The sequence below is a fragment of the Euphorbia lathyris genome, chromosome 2 (assembly GCF_963576675.1).
Source record: "Euphorbia lathyris chromosome 2, ddEupLath1.1, whole genome shotgun sequence".
In the NCBI taxonomy this organism is placed as follows: Eukaryota; Viridiplantae; Streptophyta; class Magnoliopsida; order Malpighiales; family Euphorbiaceae; genus Euphorbia; species Euphorbia lathyris.
The window spans coordinates 21,282,602-21,301,275 of record NC_088911.1 but is presented as its reverse complement, the minus strand read 5'-3'; the positions used below and the strand labels follow the sequence as shown (position 1 = coordinate 21,301,275).

Below are 18,674 nucleotides of genomic sequence, written 5' to 3'. Positions count from 1 at the left end.
TGTCAAATATATGGTTGATATGATATAAATGTGATTGCCTTTGATTTATAGGACATAATGTAAGTTATTAAAATATCACTGTGCTTGGTCTTAAAGTCTACTTCTATTTGGTGTTATGAGTACATAGCTTGTACAAGTTGGATACCACCAATTCCATTTCTATAATACATTTTGGATGCTTCAATTTGGGATCACTATTTCTAACACCAATTACAGAGATCATCCAATTGATGCAATAGGATTGACATGATTATATCATCTTTCTTATTTTTATATTATGATCCCAACATGGCTTAATAGCAAGTTCATAGTAATTTAAAGGCCCATTTCAGTAAGGATCCAATTCTTTATTAAAGGGTAAGTTTCCAAATTTTCTAATGGTAGAACCGTCTTTCAACACTATCTACATATATAAGGCGTAAATTCGTAAAAATAAAGACTTATCTCTTTATTATTATAATATTTACTCCCTCTCTCTGACTTTGGCATTTGAGTTTACACAGCAGGCCCATAAGTGTAGATGACCGAGCATTAATTTGGTGCAATGAGTATGGATTTTACGCGATCTTAATCTATTCTCGAATCTTTTACTCAAGTCGCGGAGGGTTGTTTTGTTGGCGATTTAGAACGAGATAACACTAATTTTCGTCAGGTGAGCACTAATACATATCTTGTACCTTTAATAATTCTAATTGAATACAATGGAGAGGTTTTAATAAACAATGATGAAAATTTAGAAACTCCTCCAACTGATGACCCTTCTTCGGATATAATGACACAACTCAGAACATTGCTTTAGACCTTAATGCAATGTTCATTGTACCTTTACAAAAGTTATTAGAAATCCAAGCACATGTAGCAGAGGTCTAACTTTAAATATAGCAAGAACATCACTAGTCGTGGAGTCATATGATTAAAGAAAAACTAGTTTCACCCAAATATGTTGATAACATACACAATGACAAGTCTAAAAGCCTTATTCACAGTGTCGCCAGCGTCACCATGCATCACAGACACAATAATCATAATAAAAAAGATAAAAAGGTTATAGAGCTGGAATGTCATTATGGTAACTCAGATAAATCTTCATAGAGTGAACCTCGGGAGTTGTTGTTCCAACATTTTCTCGATAAACGACCTCTTGATAGTATGGTTGGATATCAAATTTCCTCACATACTCTTCTTTCGTACAATATTATTTATGCATCTTTCCCACCAAATTAGAAAACTCTTCGGGTTTCTTCACTGTTTATGAACTAACGATCTAAGTGAATATTGTTATACCTTCATAAGTATGATGAATTTTTACACATAAGATGATGTTTTGATGTGTAAGATTTTTCTAATTACTCTTCTTAGGGTGGAACAAGAGTGGTATAAGGACTCACCTGCCAAGTCCATTAACTCTTTTCGACATTTGAAGGATTCAATATGCAAAATTGCAAGCTCATTGATATTCTAATATATAATCCTTAGCATTGACATGTGTCCTAACAACAATAGATCAAACATATGAAAAGGGTTCTTTATGCTAGTGTTGTAGGAAGTCAATTATACGCTATATTGTGTACAAGACCCAATATATATCACATTGTTGGGATGATGAGTAGATATGAGTGTAGTCTTGGACATGGACATTAGAAAGATGTGAAAGGGATATTATGGCATCTTAAGCCTACTGCAAATACTCTCTGTGTTATCAAGAAAATATCTCCATCTAAGAGGATACATAAATGCAGATTAGGTAGAAGACTTGGATGAGAAGAAATCCACGTTAGATTAATTTTTCTTACTAGGGAATAGTGCAATATCATGGAGTAGAAAGAAATATACTTGTGCAGCTTTATCCACAATGGAAGCAGAGTGTGTATCATATCCGTCTATGGTTCAGGAGGCAGTATGACTGAATAGATTCATGAGCGACTTGAATGTTACTACCTCAAATGCTCTTGTAGTAATTAATTAACAATGATAGTCAATTTGCTAAAGATGAGAAATTTTATAGCAAATCAAAACACATAACGATTAATTATCATTTTGTTAGAGATTTAGTTGCATGGAAGGAAGTTAGTATGAAGTATGTATTAATTCATGACATGGTAGCAGATCCCCTTACTGATCATGACAAGAGCGATATTTATGTAAAATATGTTAGATCTCAGGATTTATGTCGGCTCTAAACATACTTCTGTTTCATACAATGTAGAACATTATTATTTAATAAAGTTTTGAAGTTTTTCGATGCACATAGGCCAAGGTTTTTTTGTTAAATATTTGTTGTTTAATAATTAAGAATGTCAGACAGAGAAGTAGCTCATTTACGCGAGTGTTTGCCCTTAATTTGTTAAACGATGACAAATGTAAGGATGAGACTGTTTTTTTTAACAAATTGAGAGCTTGTTCAATAACAAAAGTCGTCATACTGACCTATGAAAGTTATTTCATTAAAGAGGAACATGATAAATATAGATGCTAAAATATACATGTATATAAAAGATTGCTTGTAATCTAAATGGTAAGTTAAAGTTAACTTAAATTCTTCTGTCTTTATAGTTGGAAGTAGTCTTTAAGTGGAGTGGTCTAAGGTTGGATGTTTAGGCACATTCAAACTGATGGATTCATATGGTATTAATGAGAGACGTGCACTTCTTTCAAATTGAAATGATAGAACGCCATAACACATGATTTCATACCATGTTTGCTTAGAGACCGTGAGATGGAAAAGAAATAATCTCACCTATTCCTAGTGGGGAGACTCACATTGTAAAACTATGGTTTTTCGAATTTCGTTTATCCTTAGGACCTTTAATTTATTTTGAAAGTGTGATCTAAATGTGGCTATCTTGAAAGGATAGTGTGAAGGGCCACGAGATAATTTGACATATAAGAGACCAGCCAGAAAATTGAGTTAGATTATGAGGGAATGAATATAATAGGAGGGAAAGATTTCCAAGTACTCACATTTTGGAGTTTTTATGTTTCACTGTCCTGAAACTTATGCATTTGTGCGTAAAAAGCGTAGAGATTAGAGAAATTGCAATGGATGTGATTTGGAATTTAGGATAAAGCATACTATTTGTCATGATTCATGTCTAATCAAAAGGTTATATATCTCTAATAAGTGTATAGTACTGGGTTTGATACATGTCCACCGAGACGTTATATATCTCCAATGAGTGTATAGCACTACAACTCTCGTTTGTATGTCGGTCACACAAACTATTTACTAGTGCGAATGATATGAATGAGAATGAGAATCAGGAATATGTTCTATTACGCGTGAGTGGGAGATGTAGGAAATTTTGCATGAGCTAAATAATTAACCCGTAACATAAATGGGCCATATGTAGTTAGGATGAGTTGATGGTTATTAGGTTAATTCTGACTAATCCAGCTATATAAGTATGCTCTAATTCTAACCTGTAAGAGACTCTTTACCCTAAGACACACTTTTAACCTTCACAGAGACTTAACTCTAAAAATGAGAAAGCAAAAGTTCATCTCTCTCTCTCTCTCTCCCGTTACATGCATCGCCCCCCTCTCTTTCCCTCTTAGACGTTCGTTTTTAGTTCATGGATCATCATATCTTTTTCCAAGTATTCTAAAAATCGACCCAAGCGATCGCCTAGACTGAGATTTTTAGAACACCATCCCCATTTTCTCAAGTCATGCAGTATAAATCGGTTTACTGATTTTTGATGGCCCCATGCGGCTCTGGGCGCTCCATTTTAAAAAAATGGTCATTGAATTTATGTTAATTTTTCAGTTTTAAATAAAATATTAAATAACAAAAAACTAAAAGAAAAGACTTAAAACTATCAAATATGGATATTAATGTTATTTTATTAGTATATTTTTATTTTTTATGGACATTAATATAACAAATATTAAAATATATATGTTTTTTCTAAATTAAATATTTTATATTATTATTTTTACATAGTATAATTCATATCTTAATTTTGTTTATATAATAATTTATCTATTAAAAATAAATAAAAATAGAAAATACAAATCCGATTAATTCTCGGGGGCTCTGTCTGTCCGACTAGCGCCTAACATTTTTTAGAATCATATTTCTTCCGATTATCTCAGGGTAATTGATTCGTGAGTGATAATACATGAGTGTGGTTTCGTTATTCTGCTACAATCTATTCAAAGATTTTTTTTTTTAACATTACAAGAGGTAATTGAAAAACCCATTTATATTCTATTTATATTTGTTATAATGTGGTATTTGATTCCGACTTATAGATGGAGCTAAGAGACATTTTAATTAGTTTTCGTTGAAATATTAACAATAAGGCTAAAACTTTAATATATTTATATTATTGAAAGCAAGGGAGAAGCTTGTCATCTACCTTGTTATCGTTTGTGGTTTTGGAGTCATTAACAGTTTATATTTGACAATTTGGCGTTTTTTTTAGTTAATCTCTTCAAGGAAGATATAAAACCAGTTGCCTTTGCCTTTCAAGGAAAAGGAAGGGACCGCCAATGTATATTATTAATATTGATCTTAATATATTTATGGGTTAATTACAAATAACTACCCTATGGTTTGGCCGATTTGCGATGTGGTACCTGTGGTATTTTTTTTTTTTACAAACACCTCCCTATAGTTGTCGCCGTTATACAAATCAAGGAGACGGCGAAAAATCTGTTAAATCACAGGGGCAATTTGGGAAAGAAAAATTTTGACTTTTTTTTCTTAATTTTTAATTTGACTTCATCTTCTTCTCCGTTCTTCGTTCTTCTTCGTTCTTCCTCCATTTCCTCCTCTTCTTCTTCCATTTTCTCCTCTTCTTCCTTTTTTTTCTTCTTCTTTTTCTTCCTTATTTCTTCTCTTCATATTTCTGGAAATTCCAAAACTAAAAAAAAATTAGAAAAAAAAAGAGAAAAAAATAGGAAGAAGAAGAGAAGAGATGAGGAAGAAGAAGAAGAAAAGAGAGGATGAGGAGGAAGAAGAAGAAGAAGAAAAAATTCTAGGTGAAGAAGAAGAAAACACAGAAGAAGAAGAAGAAGAAGAGAATCAACGATGAAGGAGAGAGGAGGAGAGAGAAAAAAAATTAAAAAAATTAAAAAATCGAATTTCTTAAATTGTCCATGTGTCATGTCAGCTTTTTAACAGATTTTCTGCCGTCTCCTTGATTTGTATAACGGCGACAACCACAGAGAGGTGTTTGCGAACAAAAAAATACCATAGGTACCACATCACAAATCGGCCAAACTACAGGGTAGTTATTTGTAATTAACCCTATATTTATTTATTATGGGAATGTAGTTTAAATGAATTTTAAACGGATATAAAATGGGATGGGTATTAGTAAATGGATAAGGAAATAAGAAGGCCTAATACTTCAGCTCCCTAACTTGTCATATAACAGTAGATTGGCTTCCTGAATTTTGCAAGTATCTCATCAGCTCCCTAACTTGTCATAATAGTAGATTGGCTTCCTAAATTTTACAAGTATCTCACCAGCTCCCTAAACTTGCTTATTTCGTATCACCAGCTCCCTAAACTTGCCCGTAAAAATTTATTAGCTCACTGAACTTTGTAAGTGTCCCACCAGCTCCCTAAACTTGCTTATTCTGTAACAACTAAATACAAAAACCATAATGCTAATTCGGATTAAGGTACAAAAGCACCTCTAACATTTTGGGTCAGGAATAATTTTACCCCTAACGTCTAAAATGGTGCAATTTTACCCCTAACATTAGTAGCTAAGAGCAAATTTATAAATTCGGTGAATTTTTTGAATTTTTTTGTCCAATTCGTACAAAAATCATTATGTTTTTTTTGTTTTTTTTCACATCCCAACATATGTTTGTGATTTGTTACTGATAAAATGACGCACGTATGAAGTGTAGATGACAAGATTCATGACCGAGAAGACAGTTTGATGAATTATTTCTCAAATTAACCTAATTTATCAATGTTAGGGAGTAAAATTGCTCTTGGCTTCCAACATTAGGGGTAAAATTGCACCATTTTAGACGTTAGGGGTAAAATTACTCCTGACCCAAAACGTTAGGGGAATTTTTGTACCTTAATCCGAGTTAGTATTATGTTTTTGTATTTAGTTGTAACAGAATTAATAAGTTTAGTGAGCTGGTGAGACACTTACAAAGTTCAAAGAGCTAATAAATTTTTATAGACAAGTTTAGAAAGCTGATAATATGAAATTTTAGAAAACTGGTTAAATACTAACAAAGTTTAGAAAACCAATCTACTCGTTGCTATTTCAAGGAACGTGAAAAACATCACAATCATTAGAAAACTTTCGAAAAAATTCATGTGATCTCCATTTATAAACGCCCTTCACCCTAACAACGGTTGTGAAAATCGAAGACAAATAAAAATACACAAGAATCAATTTATTTTACTGGTGAGTTCACTTGATTGAGTCAGGAAACCAACCTTCTAAATTATAAAAATCTATAAAACTTGTAATATAAGATATATTGATTTTATTACCAAACTGAGTGATATCCTATCAATATTATAATGTCCTCGTCTTGAGCTAACAAGAGCATATGAAGTAAGGAGGACCTCCGGATCGAACTGTATTGAAATAAATAATTTTCAGGACACATGGAGCAATGAGATGCACTCTGAATCTTTTTCGGATAAGGACCACGGATTTTTGCTTAGGATTAAAGAATCTCAATTTGGGTGTATTAGTAACTACTCAGGAGTCGACATATGTCCTCAAAAAAAGTTAGGTGGACATCTTTAATAACTATCAAATTTACCTCTAGCACCCAATAAATAGAATGTCATTTAATAGTTAAGGCAGATGCACACATTTATTACAATTATTATTGAAATGCATAGTGATCTCGTCCTAAATTCTGCTAACTTAGGCATCAGAATGAGATCAACGGCCAATCATATCGCCTTTATCCTTTTATGTCTTACTTCAAGCATAGAAGGAGTTCACGCTGTTGTCGAAGTACTATTGCATGGATTCAGTCATATCAAATTGGTGTGGTGAGCATTGACAAACCAACACGCAACCATGAGTAAGCAAAATAAGACAAAAAAAATCCATTATTTTTGCGCCTAGTCCTAGAGCTTTATACACCCTTAGACATCAATGGCAATCCACTAGGCCTCTTCAAAATTACTCAAGACCTTGATAGGTGTATCGAGGAATGCCTAGGTTTATTGGATCCTTTAAATAGAGAATTCATGGACCATGTAACTAAGGAGCTTCTCTATAATGTTAGCACGGTGCAGAAAGCCACTAACATAAACGCAACAACAATGACCAAGCTATATAAAAAATTAGACGTTGTTGAGGAGGCTATTAAACAGTCCAAGATGCATGATTCCATGGCATGCTCACCTAAACAACACATTCTCTGTAGTTGTCCTCGAAAGACGGATGTGTTACCGGTATACCAGCGAGCGAGCGCTAGGAGAAGGCCGAGAGAGAGGCAGTGATCTCCTCGTCAATGTTAAGCTTATTTTTTTGAGTAAATTTCCTCGTCCTAAAATAATAGCAGTTTGAAGGATTCATACAGGGAAGAGCATCCCCTCAACCCACTACTGCCATGGCATCATATCACAAAAGACATGAAAGGGAATTTGAATCCTCTCCGGGCCATCTACAGAACATGTCACGGTCCTCAGCACATAAGCATAAAACTTGGGCATGCCCGAATGAATCGAACTCCCCGCAAGGTAGGGGTAAGGTACTGAAAAGCTCTGTAGAGACCGAATCTCGAGGAAAACAATAGCGGGGAAGAAAGACAATTGTACCAGATCTCCTAGATATCGACAAATAACTTTCTAGTGCACATCCTCTGATATTAAAGATGGTCATAGGCCTATGAAAAGGGAATCAATGGCGGAGATCATCTGAAGGGAGCTGAGGAATGTCGTGGTAGATTCAAGCATAGACGCTCATAAGCCAGAGGTAACAGATACTAGCTCCCCATCATGCGTCTGCAACCTGTGTGAGCCTATTCCTAGAGGTTTTTAATGCCCACCCCTAGAGAAATACAATAGTTAGACATCCAACAACTCATATGAAAAAATTTAGAAGGCCTCTGAAAACTACTACGACCACTAGGGATGGCAACGGGTAGGGTACCCGCGGGTAATGCTAATCACATACCTTTACTCATTTATCTTTTGAATTACACATCCCGTCCCATTACCCTAACGAGTATACTTTGTGCATCTCATACCCGTTCCATTTAATTCGTGGGTACATGTGGGTACCCTTACCCATTAAGAATCAACACATAAAACAAATGAATTGCAAAATTAAGAAAACATAACTTTAATAAACCATCCACAAATTTAATAGACTATCCATAAAATTAATAGACATTCTAAATTATTTAAATTATCAAGAAATTAAAACACGCTAACACTAAATAATTAATTTTCATAAATGGTAATCTTTATTTTGATATACGGCGGGTACCCGAAGGGGTAATCACATACATGTCCCATATACCCCTGAATCTCATACTCGTCTCGAACCCTTTTATACAGGGTTCGATAATCCCATTGGGGTCGGGTAGTATCAGATTTCATGGATACCCTTATCCATTGCCATTCCTAACAACCACTAATATCATTATGTGCCACCTCTTCCCAACCACTCTGAAAGAGGTAGCCTTCTAGTGGTATGAGGAGCTACCTACTAAATCAATAAGAAGTTTCAACCAGAGGGAAAATGAGTTTGCTAAACACTTCATTACCTCAATACCTGAGACTAATTACGATCCAAGATCTCCATTACCTGGTATAAGAACCTAGAGAAAGCTTATGGGCTTGAGTGGAATGGTTTAAAAAGATCGCAATACAAACCTAGCATCTTAATGTTGATGTCGCGGTATACGTCATGACGTTAAATTGCCAAAGTGATGCCTTATCTAAAGAGCTAACTACATGACATCCCAAAATGTTCCCCGAACTCATGCAATGGGCTAAAAACTTCATCAAATGGGAAAGCCACAAGCTCAATCCCCTACTGAAAAGCATTGGTGCAAAGGATCATCTTGATCGGGATAACAATTTAAAACAACATCGTAGGGGAGATAGGGACAGTGACTGAAAAGGCAGAATGAATAACTTGAGTGCAACTTCATGCCACTCAATGCCCCAAAGAAGGAGGTATTGTAATGTGTAGAAAATAACAAGCAGTCTATTGAATACCCCCCTCAAAACTAAAGTGTTCAGAGCACCGTAGTAACATCCATAAGAGCGAGGGTATTTTAGTAAATTTATAAAAAATAAGGCTATATTAGTTATTTCATAAAGAGTGGGTCCCACTTTTTTAATTCTACAATAAAAAATGCTAACGTGGCATAGTTGACCAGCGTTGACCGGTCACAAAAACCGATTGTACACTTTAGTGGGAGTTCACCTGAAGTTCGTACGGTTTAGTGTGACAAAATTTTGGTTGTACACCAAAATGTGATTTGGCGTAAAGGTTGTACACCACGTATGTAATTTACCCCTGTCCATTCACATTACTTATGGGCTTCTTTTCGTTGGGCTTCCTTCTATTGGATCAGCCAATAGGCCTTCCTTTTAAATGCAAGGTCTCTATCATCATTAATTGATTTTAAAGCTTATGAATAAACATAATGAACAAACATGATTAGCTTAAATCAATTTTAATTTAATTTCTTTGACTTTAATATTTTGGGGATCTAATTTTCCTTAATTAATTTATTTTTATCAGAATAAAAAACTCTTGAAATTTGTGTTCCAACAATATTGTTTGCTATTCGATTATTGCTTTGAGAAAAGGGTAATTGATCTAGAGTAAGATTTGAGATGTTTAGTGTTGAGTTGAATAGAGATATTAACTTAAAGGCTAAGTAGATAATAGATTTGATAAGAGATTATAGATTTATTATTCACTGTGCTAATTCTGGAAATCGTAGATTGAAATGCATAGAGATATGTTTTTGATTGTTTGATTTCATTTCTTTAGCCATAGAGATGTTGGAAAATATCTTATGGATGACTTGCTTGTGCATTTACAAAAACACCCAGCTGATTATAATTTATAGGGCTGGCCCTAAGCCTAGGACGGGAGTGCGGCGGCCTAGGGCCCAGGGCTATAGAGGGCCCAAAAATTTTTTTAGGTCTATAAATATATAGAGTAGTTTTTATATATATATATACACATATATTAATACTATTTAGATTTGACATGGGTCCAATTGATTTTTTGAATATAGGTTAAGAGTTAATTTGAAAACAGTGTGAAATATCTTTGTGATTTTGGATAAATAGAAGTATATTTTGGCGAACTTAATAATACGTACGGTACAATTATTAATTTATTAGAATATATTAAATTTTTACATACAATTTTTTATTAAACGGGTCCTTATTTCTTATTTCGTCAATGGTCCATAAATTGTCAGGACCTACCCTGATAATTTACCATGTGGTTGACCAAGCTTATTCCATGCACCCTTTATCATTATAATTAACACAATCTTTAGATCAATGTGTTTTTCTTCCTTGTGCGTTTTACTTATTTTCCTTTATATTCATATTTGTTACTCAAAATCTTTACAAACCGCCCTTAGTTAACTTACTCTCTTAGACCTGAACAAGTATAATACACTTAACATATATTTTCATATGGATTGATACTTGGACTTCCATTTTAGACTATTACATGTCCGTAATAGAAATATTATCATATGCTGAAAATTGTGCATCAATTTCTGGCACCGTTACTAGAAAAATATATCAATGTTTGGACTATTATATTTATTTATTTATTTAGAGTTTAACTTATTAGTTCGAATTGTGTTGATATTATTCTTGTTTTCTTTGTTAGTCTATGTGAAAAACAGGTCCTTTGGAGTTTCCTATTAATCTTGAGATCAAAAGAGAGTGGATTGTTCATCGTGCACAACTATTATAGAGAGATTTGAATCAGGCAATCAACTCAGACGTACCTGTTGAAATCTATCATGCACAGTCATATATGGATCTTTTTACTAAAAACCATTCTGAAGAGGAGGTAAACAAAGAGATCCGGGCTGATCCACCACTCTAAGCACAACGTTCCATCTTGTGTTTTACTTCTTTCACCAAATGAAGCATAATAAAATTTTTGTTTTTGTTTTTCATTTACTTTAATTTTTTGAATGAAGCCTTTAGGCTCATACCCATTAGACCTCAACAGCTCAATTAAGTCCAATAAGTTAAGTACACAAAGCGGCACTTAAAACATTTGCTTCTATTCATTATCTATAAACACACCACAACATCCATCAAGCAAGGGATCGGTACTCTTTCTCTGTATACTTTCTCTTTCTATTATCTCATTGACATGATCATTAAAATATTCTCAGAGACTATTTCTGGTATAAGTTGATTGAACCCAATGAACTTGTAACTATCCAGTCTTAACACCTTATCATTCTATAAAAACCGTGTAAAACCGTTTAAAAAAATATCAATTGAGCATTCATATACCAAACAAAAACAAAAGATAATTTCAAACACCACACTACTATAACTGAATCCTAAAGATGGTTTTACCGTATTTATTGATTCAATACCCATTTATCTCCCCTTTACTTTCTCTAGATTCACTGAATTGAGTAAATGTTTGAAGTGTTTACCTTAATTTATAAAGTTTGGCCTTTTTAGTTTAATTATTACTAAGGTAGCACCCAAACTTGAATCCAAAATTATTACTACTAAATTGCATGCAGCGCTAGTTGACGTGTGAAATGAAAAAGAAAGATGAAGTTATCTCCTTTCATAAAGAGAATGGAAAACGACAATTTTCTTTATTTTTTTATATGCTTTTGCTTGATGGACTCTGCAAATTATTTTCATTTATTTATTTTGTGCCCTTTTTATCTTTTGGATTTTGTTAATGTTTTTTGGAGGGACCATTTTCCCCGTACTACTACGTATTGCTGATCATTGAATCTGTTTTCCTTTTCTCGCTTTTGCACTCTGTTCTATGCCAACTGACAACTTAACTCCCCCAACAACCCCAGCTCCACCGTCGACCTCCGCCGTCCCTAGCCGGAATCTTCTACAATTTCTCAATTTCCAACGTTCTTTCTTTCCAGGTCCCCACTCACTTCCGGCCAAAACTAATTAATTAATAATAATATAAGAAAAAAAAAAGCAGCCACTCGCGACCGTCCACCATTTTTATTGGCTCTGGAAGATAGAAAGGTCCAATTTTTATTTTCTTGACATGGAAAATGAGCCTCTTCTCGCCGCCGAATCAACGCAACAACCTCAGTCTCAGTCGATTCTTATCCCAATTCTCGAGCATCACGATCTCTCCTTCCCTCTCACTCAATCAATTTCAACCCCTTCTTTCATATTCTCCGAAATCCAAAATTACCCACAATCTCAATCTCAATCTCAATCTCAATCTCAACCTCAAGCTCAACCACAAGACCACCCGTCTTCTACATCTGGATCTCCGGTGAAGAAACATGGTACACTCCACCGGTCTAGAACGGCTCCAGCTTTAGTGGTACTTCGGGACTTGAAACACCACGAACCCCAAGATCCAAAACCCCAATCTGAATCGGGCTCTATTATAAGGCAAGCAATTTTCTTGCTCTCTATGTATCTACTTCTCGGCGTGGTAATTTATTCGTTTAATAGAGATAATTTCTCCGGTGTAGAAACTCACCCAGTTGTTGATGCTCTGTATTTTTGTATAGTGACTATGTGCACAATTGGGTATGGTGATATAGCTCCTTTAACATCAGGAACAAAGGCATTTGCTTGTGTCTTTGTATTAGTAGGATTTGGATTCATTGACATATTATTAAGTGGACTTGTTAATTATGTTCTTGATTTACAAGAAAGTATGATCTTAGCTGGGATTCAAATGGGTAAAACTAGTAAGAAACATAATCATCATCATGATAATCATGATCATCATCATCATCATCAAGGGTTTTCAGCTAAGAACTATATTGTTGATGTTGAAAAGGGGAGGATGAGGATAAGATTGAAAGTTGGATTAGCACTTGGTGTGGTGGTTTTGTGTATTGGAATTGGGGCTTTGGTTCTCTACTTTGTGGAGAATATGGATTTGATTGATTCAATCTATTTGGCAGTTATGTCTGTTACTACAGTTGGGTATGGTGATAGGGCGTTTAAGACACTTCCTGGAAGGCTTTTTGCGGCTCTTTGGCTTCTGTTTTCTACACTGGCTGTTGCAAGGGCTTTTCTTTATTTGACAGAAGCTAGGATTGATAAGAGACATAGAAGAATTACTAAGTGGGTGTTGCATAGGGATATTACTGTTGAGGATTTGCTTGCTGCAGATACTAATAACAATGGTTTTATCAGGTCTGCTTCTGCATATCTATCTATCTTGCTTATTTATTATGTTTGCTTGATTAATTGCTGGAATTTCGGGTTATCGTGTTATGCTATATATATGTTTCATATGGTTAGATATGATCTAAATTCTAGAGAAAGTAGAATCATATCAACCGTGCCGTGTCAGCCTGGTTGTTGTGTTTGAAATTGTCACCCTGATTGTTCCTCAGGCAACCTTTGTTTCTGCACTAAAATGAGTCTATGGACAGAAGTAGTTTATGCTTCATTGGCTTCAACATTTTGTTCCCTAGAAACATAGATATAGAGATGCATCCAACAAATTTGACCTGAGTGATTTGGGTTTAAACTGCTTGAACCTGTTGCAACTTCAAAAGAAAACAAGTGCAATCAAACAACTGTGGGTAACTCACACCCGTGGCCCCTAAACTCAGTACTTACTTTCTCTATAGCTCCGTACCTTCAAAACTGGACATAAAACTCACTGAAATTTACCATTCACTAACATGAAAGTCTCTTAAACTTCAACCAATCTAATATTAGATAACCCTTCGTTGTAGAGCTCACGCTTAGAAATGATATTCTAAGCAATTTAATTTCTCGAGTTTGGTTTTGAGGTTGTTTGGAAATGGTCGTTTAGAGAGAAATCTCCGAAAATGGTGGTTCTAAACAACTTTAATTTTTGGATTTTCCATTTTGATGTCGTCGTCGGTCATTGAGGGGCTATGGCCATAATTTAGCCAAACAACTGATCATATAGGTGTGCATAGTATAAAATTCACAAAGGCAGAGATGGCAACAGAAGAGGTGTTATGTTATCAATTTCTGAATTGGAAAAAAGGTCATTTGTTGGAGATGTGATTTGGTAAAGAATAGTAAGATTGTTGAAAGTTGAGATGTATATGATATTGTTTGACATTAGAGCTAACGTATTGGAGTTTGGTACAGTAAGTCAGAGTATGTAATCTACAAGCTGAAAGAGATGGGGAAGATTGGAGAGAAAGATATAATGCAGATATGCAGTCAATTCAACAAGCTTGACCCCAACAACTTAGGAAAGATTACGCTGCCTGATCTCCTCGAGAACCGCTAGCTAATTCAACATATATATACAATACAGAGGTAGGAGAAGAAAGAAGAACATAGGAATTTGAGAGAAAGCAACCAGAGGTGTTGCAGAAGAAGCTACTCTAATATTGGAAGCATCACATCACAGCAAGAGGAGAAAATGCAAGTTTGTCTTGTATTTTTCTTATCAAGTCCCCCTACCCTAATTCAATTGATTTTTAGTGTATCAATTTTAGATGGGGAGATGCGGCCAGTAAATTGTACAGATTGTTTACAACTCATCTTGTACAAAACTAAACAATAAATCAAATGTCATTTGCGACAGACAAACAGATAAATTCTCTATCTTTTCAAGTTAGTATTGTTGAAAAAACTGCACATTCTCTGGAGAAAGAGATTTTAGATTTGATTCCTACTAACAATAAGTGATGAAAAGTTTTAATTATGACTAAATTCCGATTAGGATTATCGCAATGATGATACGCGAGACAAAAAAAAAAGTAGTGTTATTGAAAACCGGTTTACTAGATTAGAATCCGGCAATCTCCGGTACCCATTCTTATAAAGTCAGAGATGGGGAAGAAATTATCCTTATTTTTTGGAATAAATTAGGGACGGTAATAACTATGCATTACTTACTATTATGAGGATATCCATTAATATATAACTTTTAATGTTATATAACATATTTTTTAATCGTATACCGATTATTTTTAATTTAATATATTAATTGCATTTTTAAATTTAAATATCAATATATTTTATAAGATCTATTTTCAAATTCAAATGAGTAAAGTTTAGTGGTCATGGATGTAATTTACCGGCAAGTATCTCCGTCAAAATATGAGAAATTTAACATTTTTTACATAAAGCCCCAAACTTTGGATGCTAATTCCAGCACCGGATAGAATGGAGTCGCCGGAGTCATTTTAAATTGCTCGGTGCTTCTAGTGGACCATATCGGAACTGCCTCATACCAATCAGAGACAGAGTCGGAACCACCAAAATTAGGGGTGGTTCCGGCCCTCCTATCTCTACAAAGATGGATGAAATGGGAGTGCTAAATTAGCACCCAATTAAGAATTGAGGCAGACGAATGGGCTGCCTGCAGATGAATGGGCTGCCTCAATTCATATTGATTTGGTACAGGATGGGCTAAATTCTTTTTTGTCTCCTCAGGTCCTTTGCAAACAAAAAAATTTGCAAATATAGCAGGTCTCCTTTAATTGCTTTGTTCTTTTAATTTATTCCTTAACTTTGCTCTTTTGTCTTCTTCGACTTCTTCTTTCTTGCACCACAGCTCTTTTTTTTTCTCTCTCAGCACAAGATTGCAAATCAATGTTAGTTTCTTATTTTGTCCTTTTCTTTTTCTTTTTATATTATAAACTTATTTTTCTCTTTTAATTAGTATTTATTAAATTATTATCAACTTTGTTTTTTAGAATTCAAATACTTATTATAAATTAATTATTTGATTAAATTTTGATTAGGCATTTAATGAATGGTAGATTTGATTTAAAACTTTGATTTGATATTTAATAAATTAGTAAATTGACCTAAAACCTTCATTGAGAATTTCATAAATAGAAGATTGCTATACTATATATTTATATTTGTTATAAATTGATAATTTGATTAAACATAATTTATTTACATGTTAGGAATCTTAAAAACAAAGAAATATATTTTTTACATTAGTACCTAATAAAAATCTGATTGAGTCATCCTCTTCCAATATTAATTTGAGACCTATTGAGTAAGAAAGTGATAAAAAAAACTTTACCGACGATGATATAATTGGCGATCTGGGATTGCAAAAACCAATTGATCCTTATCATAGTGACATCAAAAGTACATTAAGGAGACGGTGTGGCTAAATGCCCTTGTCAACTATTCGAGCATAATTTTTTATTTTTCTGTAACATGTGCAGACAACTTGGTTGGTACACATTATGTTTTGAGAAAAAAAAAATAGAGACTAATATACTGAATCTAGAGATGTATTCAGTGATACCATATAAATAAATAAACAAACAAATTAGAAAAGCCATCTTAGTAAACTTTGGGTTGGGCCTCCACACCCAATTTCAATTAAGGAAATTAATTTTTATTTTTATTTACAATTATAAAAATCACTTTTATTATGTATTTTATCATAATATAATTTTAAATTTTAAAATATCGGAATATCATAACTTTATTTTTGTTTTTGTCAAATTTTCAATTAATCAGTTGCTGATAAAAAAAAATAGTTTTAAAAAAACCATCAAATTTAATATTTAAATAAATTTGTTTAAGAATGTGGAACAATTGTAAATAATTTGTTAATCCTGACTAGTGTAATTTTCTCTTAATGAAGGGAAAATTAAAACATTCAAACAAATAATAAAACATTCTCCAATTGCTGGTTAGCTTCATGGGCAAAAGAATTCAATTCTCACTTATGAAGTATTGCCCTTGAGCTTTCCAATATTATATTTGCATTCCATAAAATAAGAAACTGTAGTCCAAAAAACACTCGCTATTGATAAACTCGAGATGTCTTAATTAATACACCTTCAAACACAAAGATGTACTATAGTGGAACATATAATGCTAAGAACCCGCAAGTTATCAATATCAAATATCACTACTGAAATCCACAACTATGTCTGTATTATGATCTCATAAAAAATATAATTAATTTATATTTATAAATTATAATATATAAATATATATATAGTATATCGGGTCGGGTCGGGTCGGGTCTATTGAAAATTCATATAGCCAAAGCCCACCCAGTTTATGGAAGGCTTATATAGGCTTGGGCTTGGGCTCGAGTCGGGCCTGACATTAATTTCATGTCTAAGCCTGACTAAATTAGCCTAGGCGGGCTCGCCGGCTCATGCCCAAGTCTATGAATTAAACAAAAATCATCAACTGAGTCGTTATTTTAAGCAAAAATCAATTGAGTCCTCATCGAAATCATTCGGTTGAACAGTTTCAGACTCTTTTCTCTAAATTCATTTTAAACCAACACAAAAGATCATTCCAATCCATGTCAAATATTTACAATTTTTTATTTATTTTAGAATAAGATTAGAACTTAATTGATGATGTAATTGATGATTGTGATAATTTAAAATTGTATTTGATTTTGAAATTTTAGTTTAATGCTAAAAACGAGATTTATACCCGTATAGATTAGAATATCTTATGAAGCATATATTATTTCTTAAAAATGTGATGTGATACAAAGATATTACTATTAGGCATGATCAACTTGCCCGGTTGTTCTTGTGGCCTGGGAAACTCCCTTCCCTAGGCATGCCTTTACTGATAAAAAAAAATATCCAAAAATAACATTGCTAGAAAAAAACATGATGGTTTTGAGTAAATATGGATAATTATATTATAGGTAGCTAGTTGAGTACTTTATATTTTAAAACTGTTCTTTACTAAATCAGGTATTAACCAGGGACAGATTCAGGGATTACTACTTAGAGGGTTTTGAGTACCTACTAGTCGGTAGAAATTGTTAAAAAAATTATAAAATTTTGTACAGAGTTTTAATATTTTTTTATATAAAAACATCCCAAAAAAAATAATTATTTAGTATTCATAAATCACGGAAAACCACTAAAACCCCCTATCAATAAATCATGAATGGTGAAGGGTTTCAAGACGTTTAAACTAGATATCCAGCTCGAATCTTAACATACACAGAAAGCTTTAATTGGTATTGTTGTAGCCATTTTTCTTCCCTTTGTGAATCTTGTACTGGCTATACCTGTATGCGTGAGAGGTTTTATTCCTTTTAATTTTCATGTTGTATCCGCACTTTTTTTTTTTTTTTTTTGAAATTATAATATAATTGAATGATATAAAAAATTTATAAAATAAATAAATCAATAAAAAGAAACTATAAGGCAGAAACAAATAAAAATATATGTATCAATATCTTGAGCCAACATAAGAATAAAGGTAAGGTAGGAATTGTGTTGGGATTTGAAATTGTGACCTAATTAATTTTGGTCTCCATTATGCAGGTATTACCTGTTCCGTGAGCAATGGATAACATTACCAATTTTAAATTAGCTAGGGTCTGCATATGCTCAACGGATTAAGTTGAAGTGGGTTCTAAATAACCCCACCACACAACATTCACACATTACATATGTATTCAATTAAGCAATAATAATAATAATAATAATCTAAGTATGATGTTTTCTTGCTCCTACTGCGGCTAATCCAAGTATGATGTTTTTTTTTTTTTTAAACAAAAATGAAATTCATTTCTTAAATC

The 18,674-nt window shown here is 33.4% G+C and overlaps 1 protein-coding gene across 1 annotated transcript; it reads left to right on the top strand.

The window, feature by feature from the left end:
* Window positions 1–11,846: 11,846 nt before the first annotated feature.
* LOC136217203 (two-pore potassium channel 5) lies at window positions 11,847–14,781 on the top strand. Its single transcript, XM_066003797.1, has 2 exons — window positions 11,847–13,330; window positions 14,270–14,781. The coding sequence occupies exons 1-2, from the start codon at window positions 12,213–12,215 to the stop codon at window positions 14,412–14,414; spliced, it is 1,263 nt and encodes a 420-aa protein (XP_065859869.1). The 5' UTR covers window positions 11,847–12,212; the 3' UTR covers window positions 14,415–14,781.
* Window positions 14,782–18,674: the final 3,893 nt, after the last annotated feature.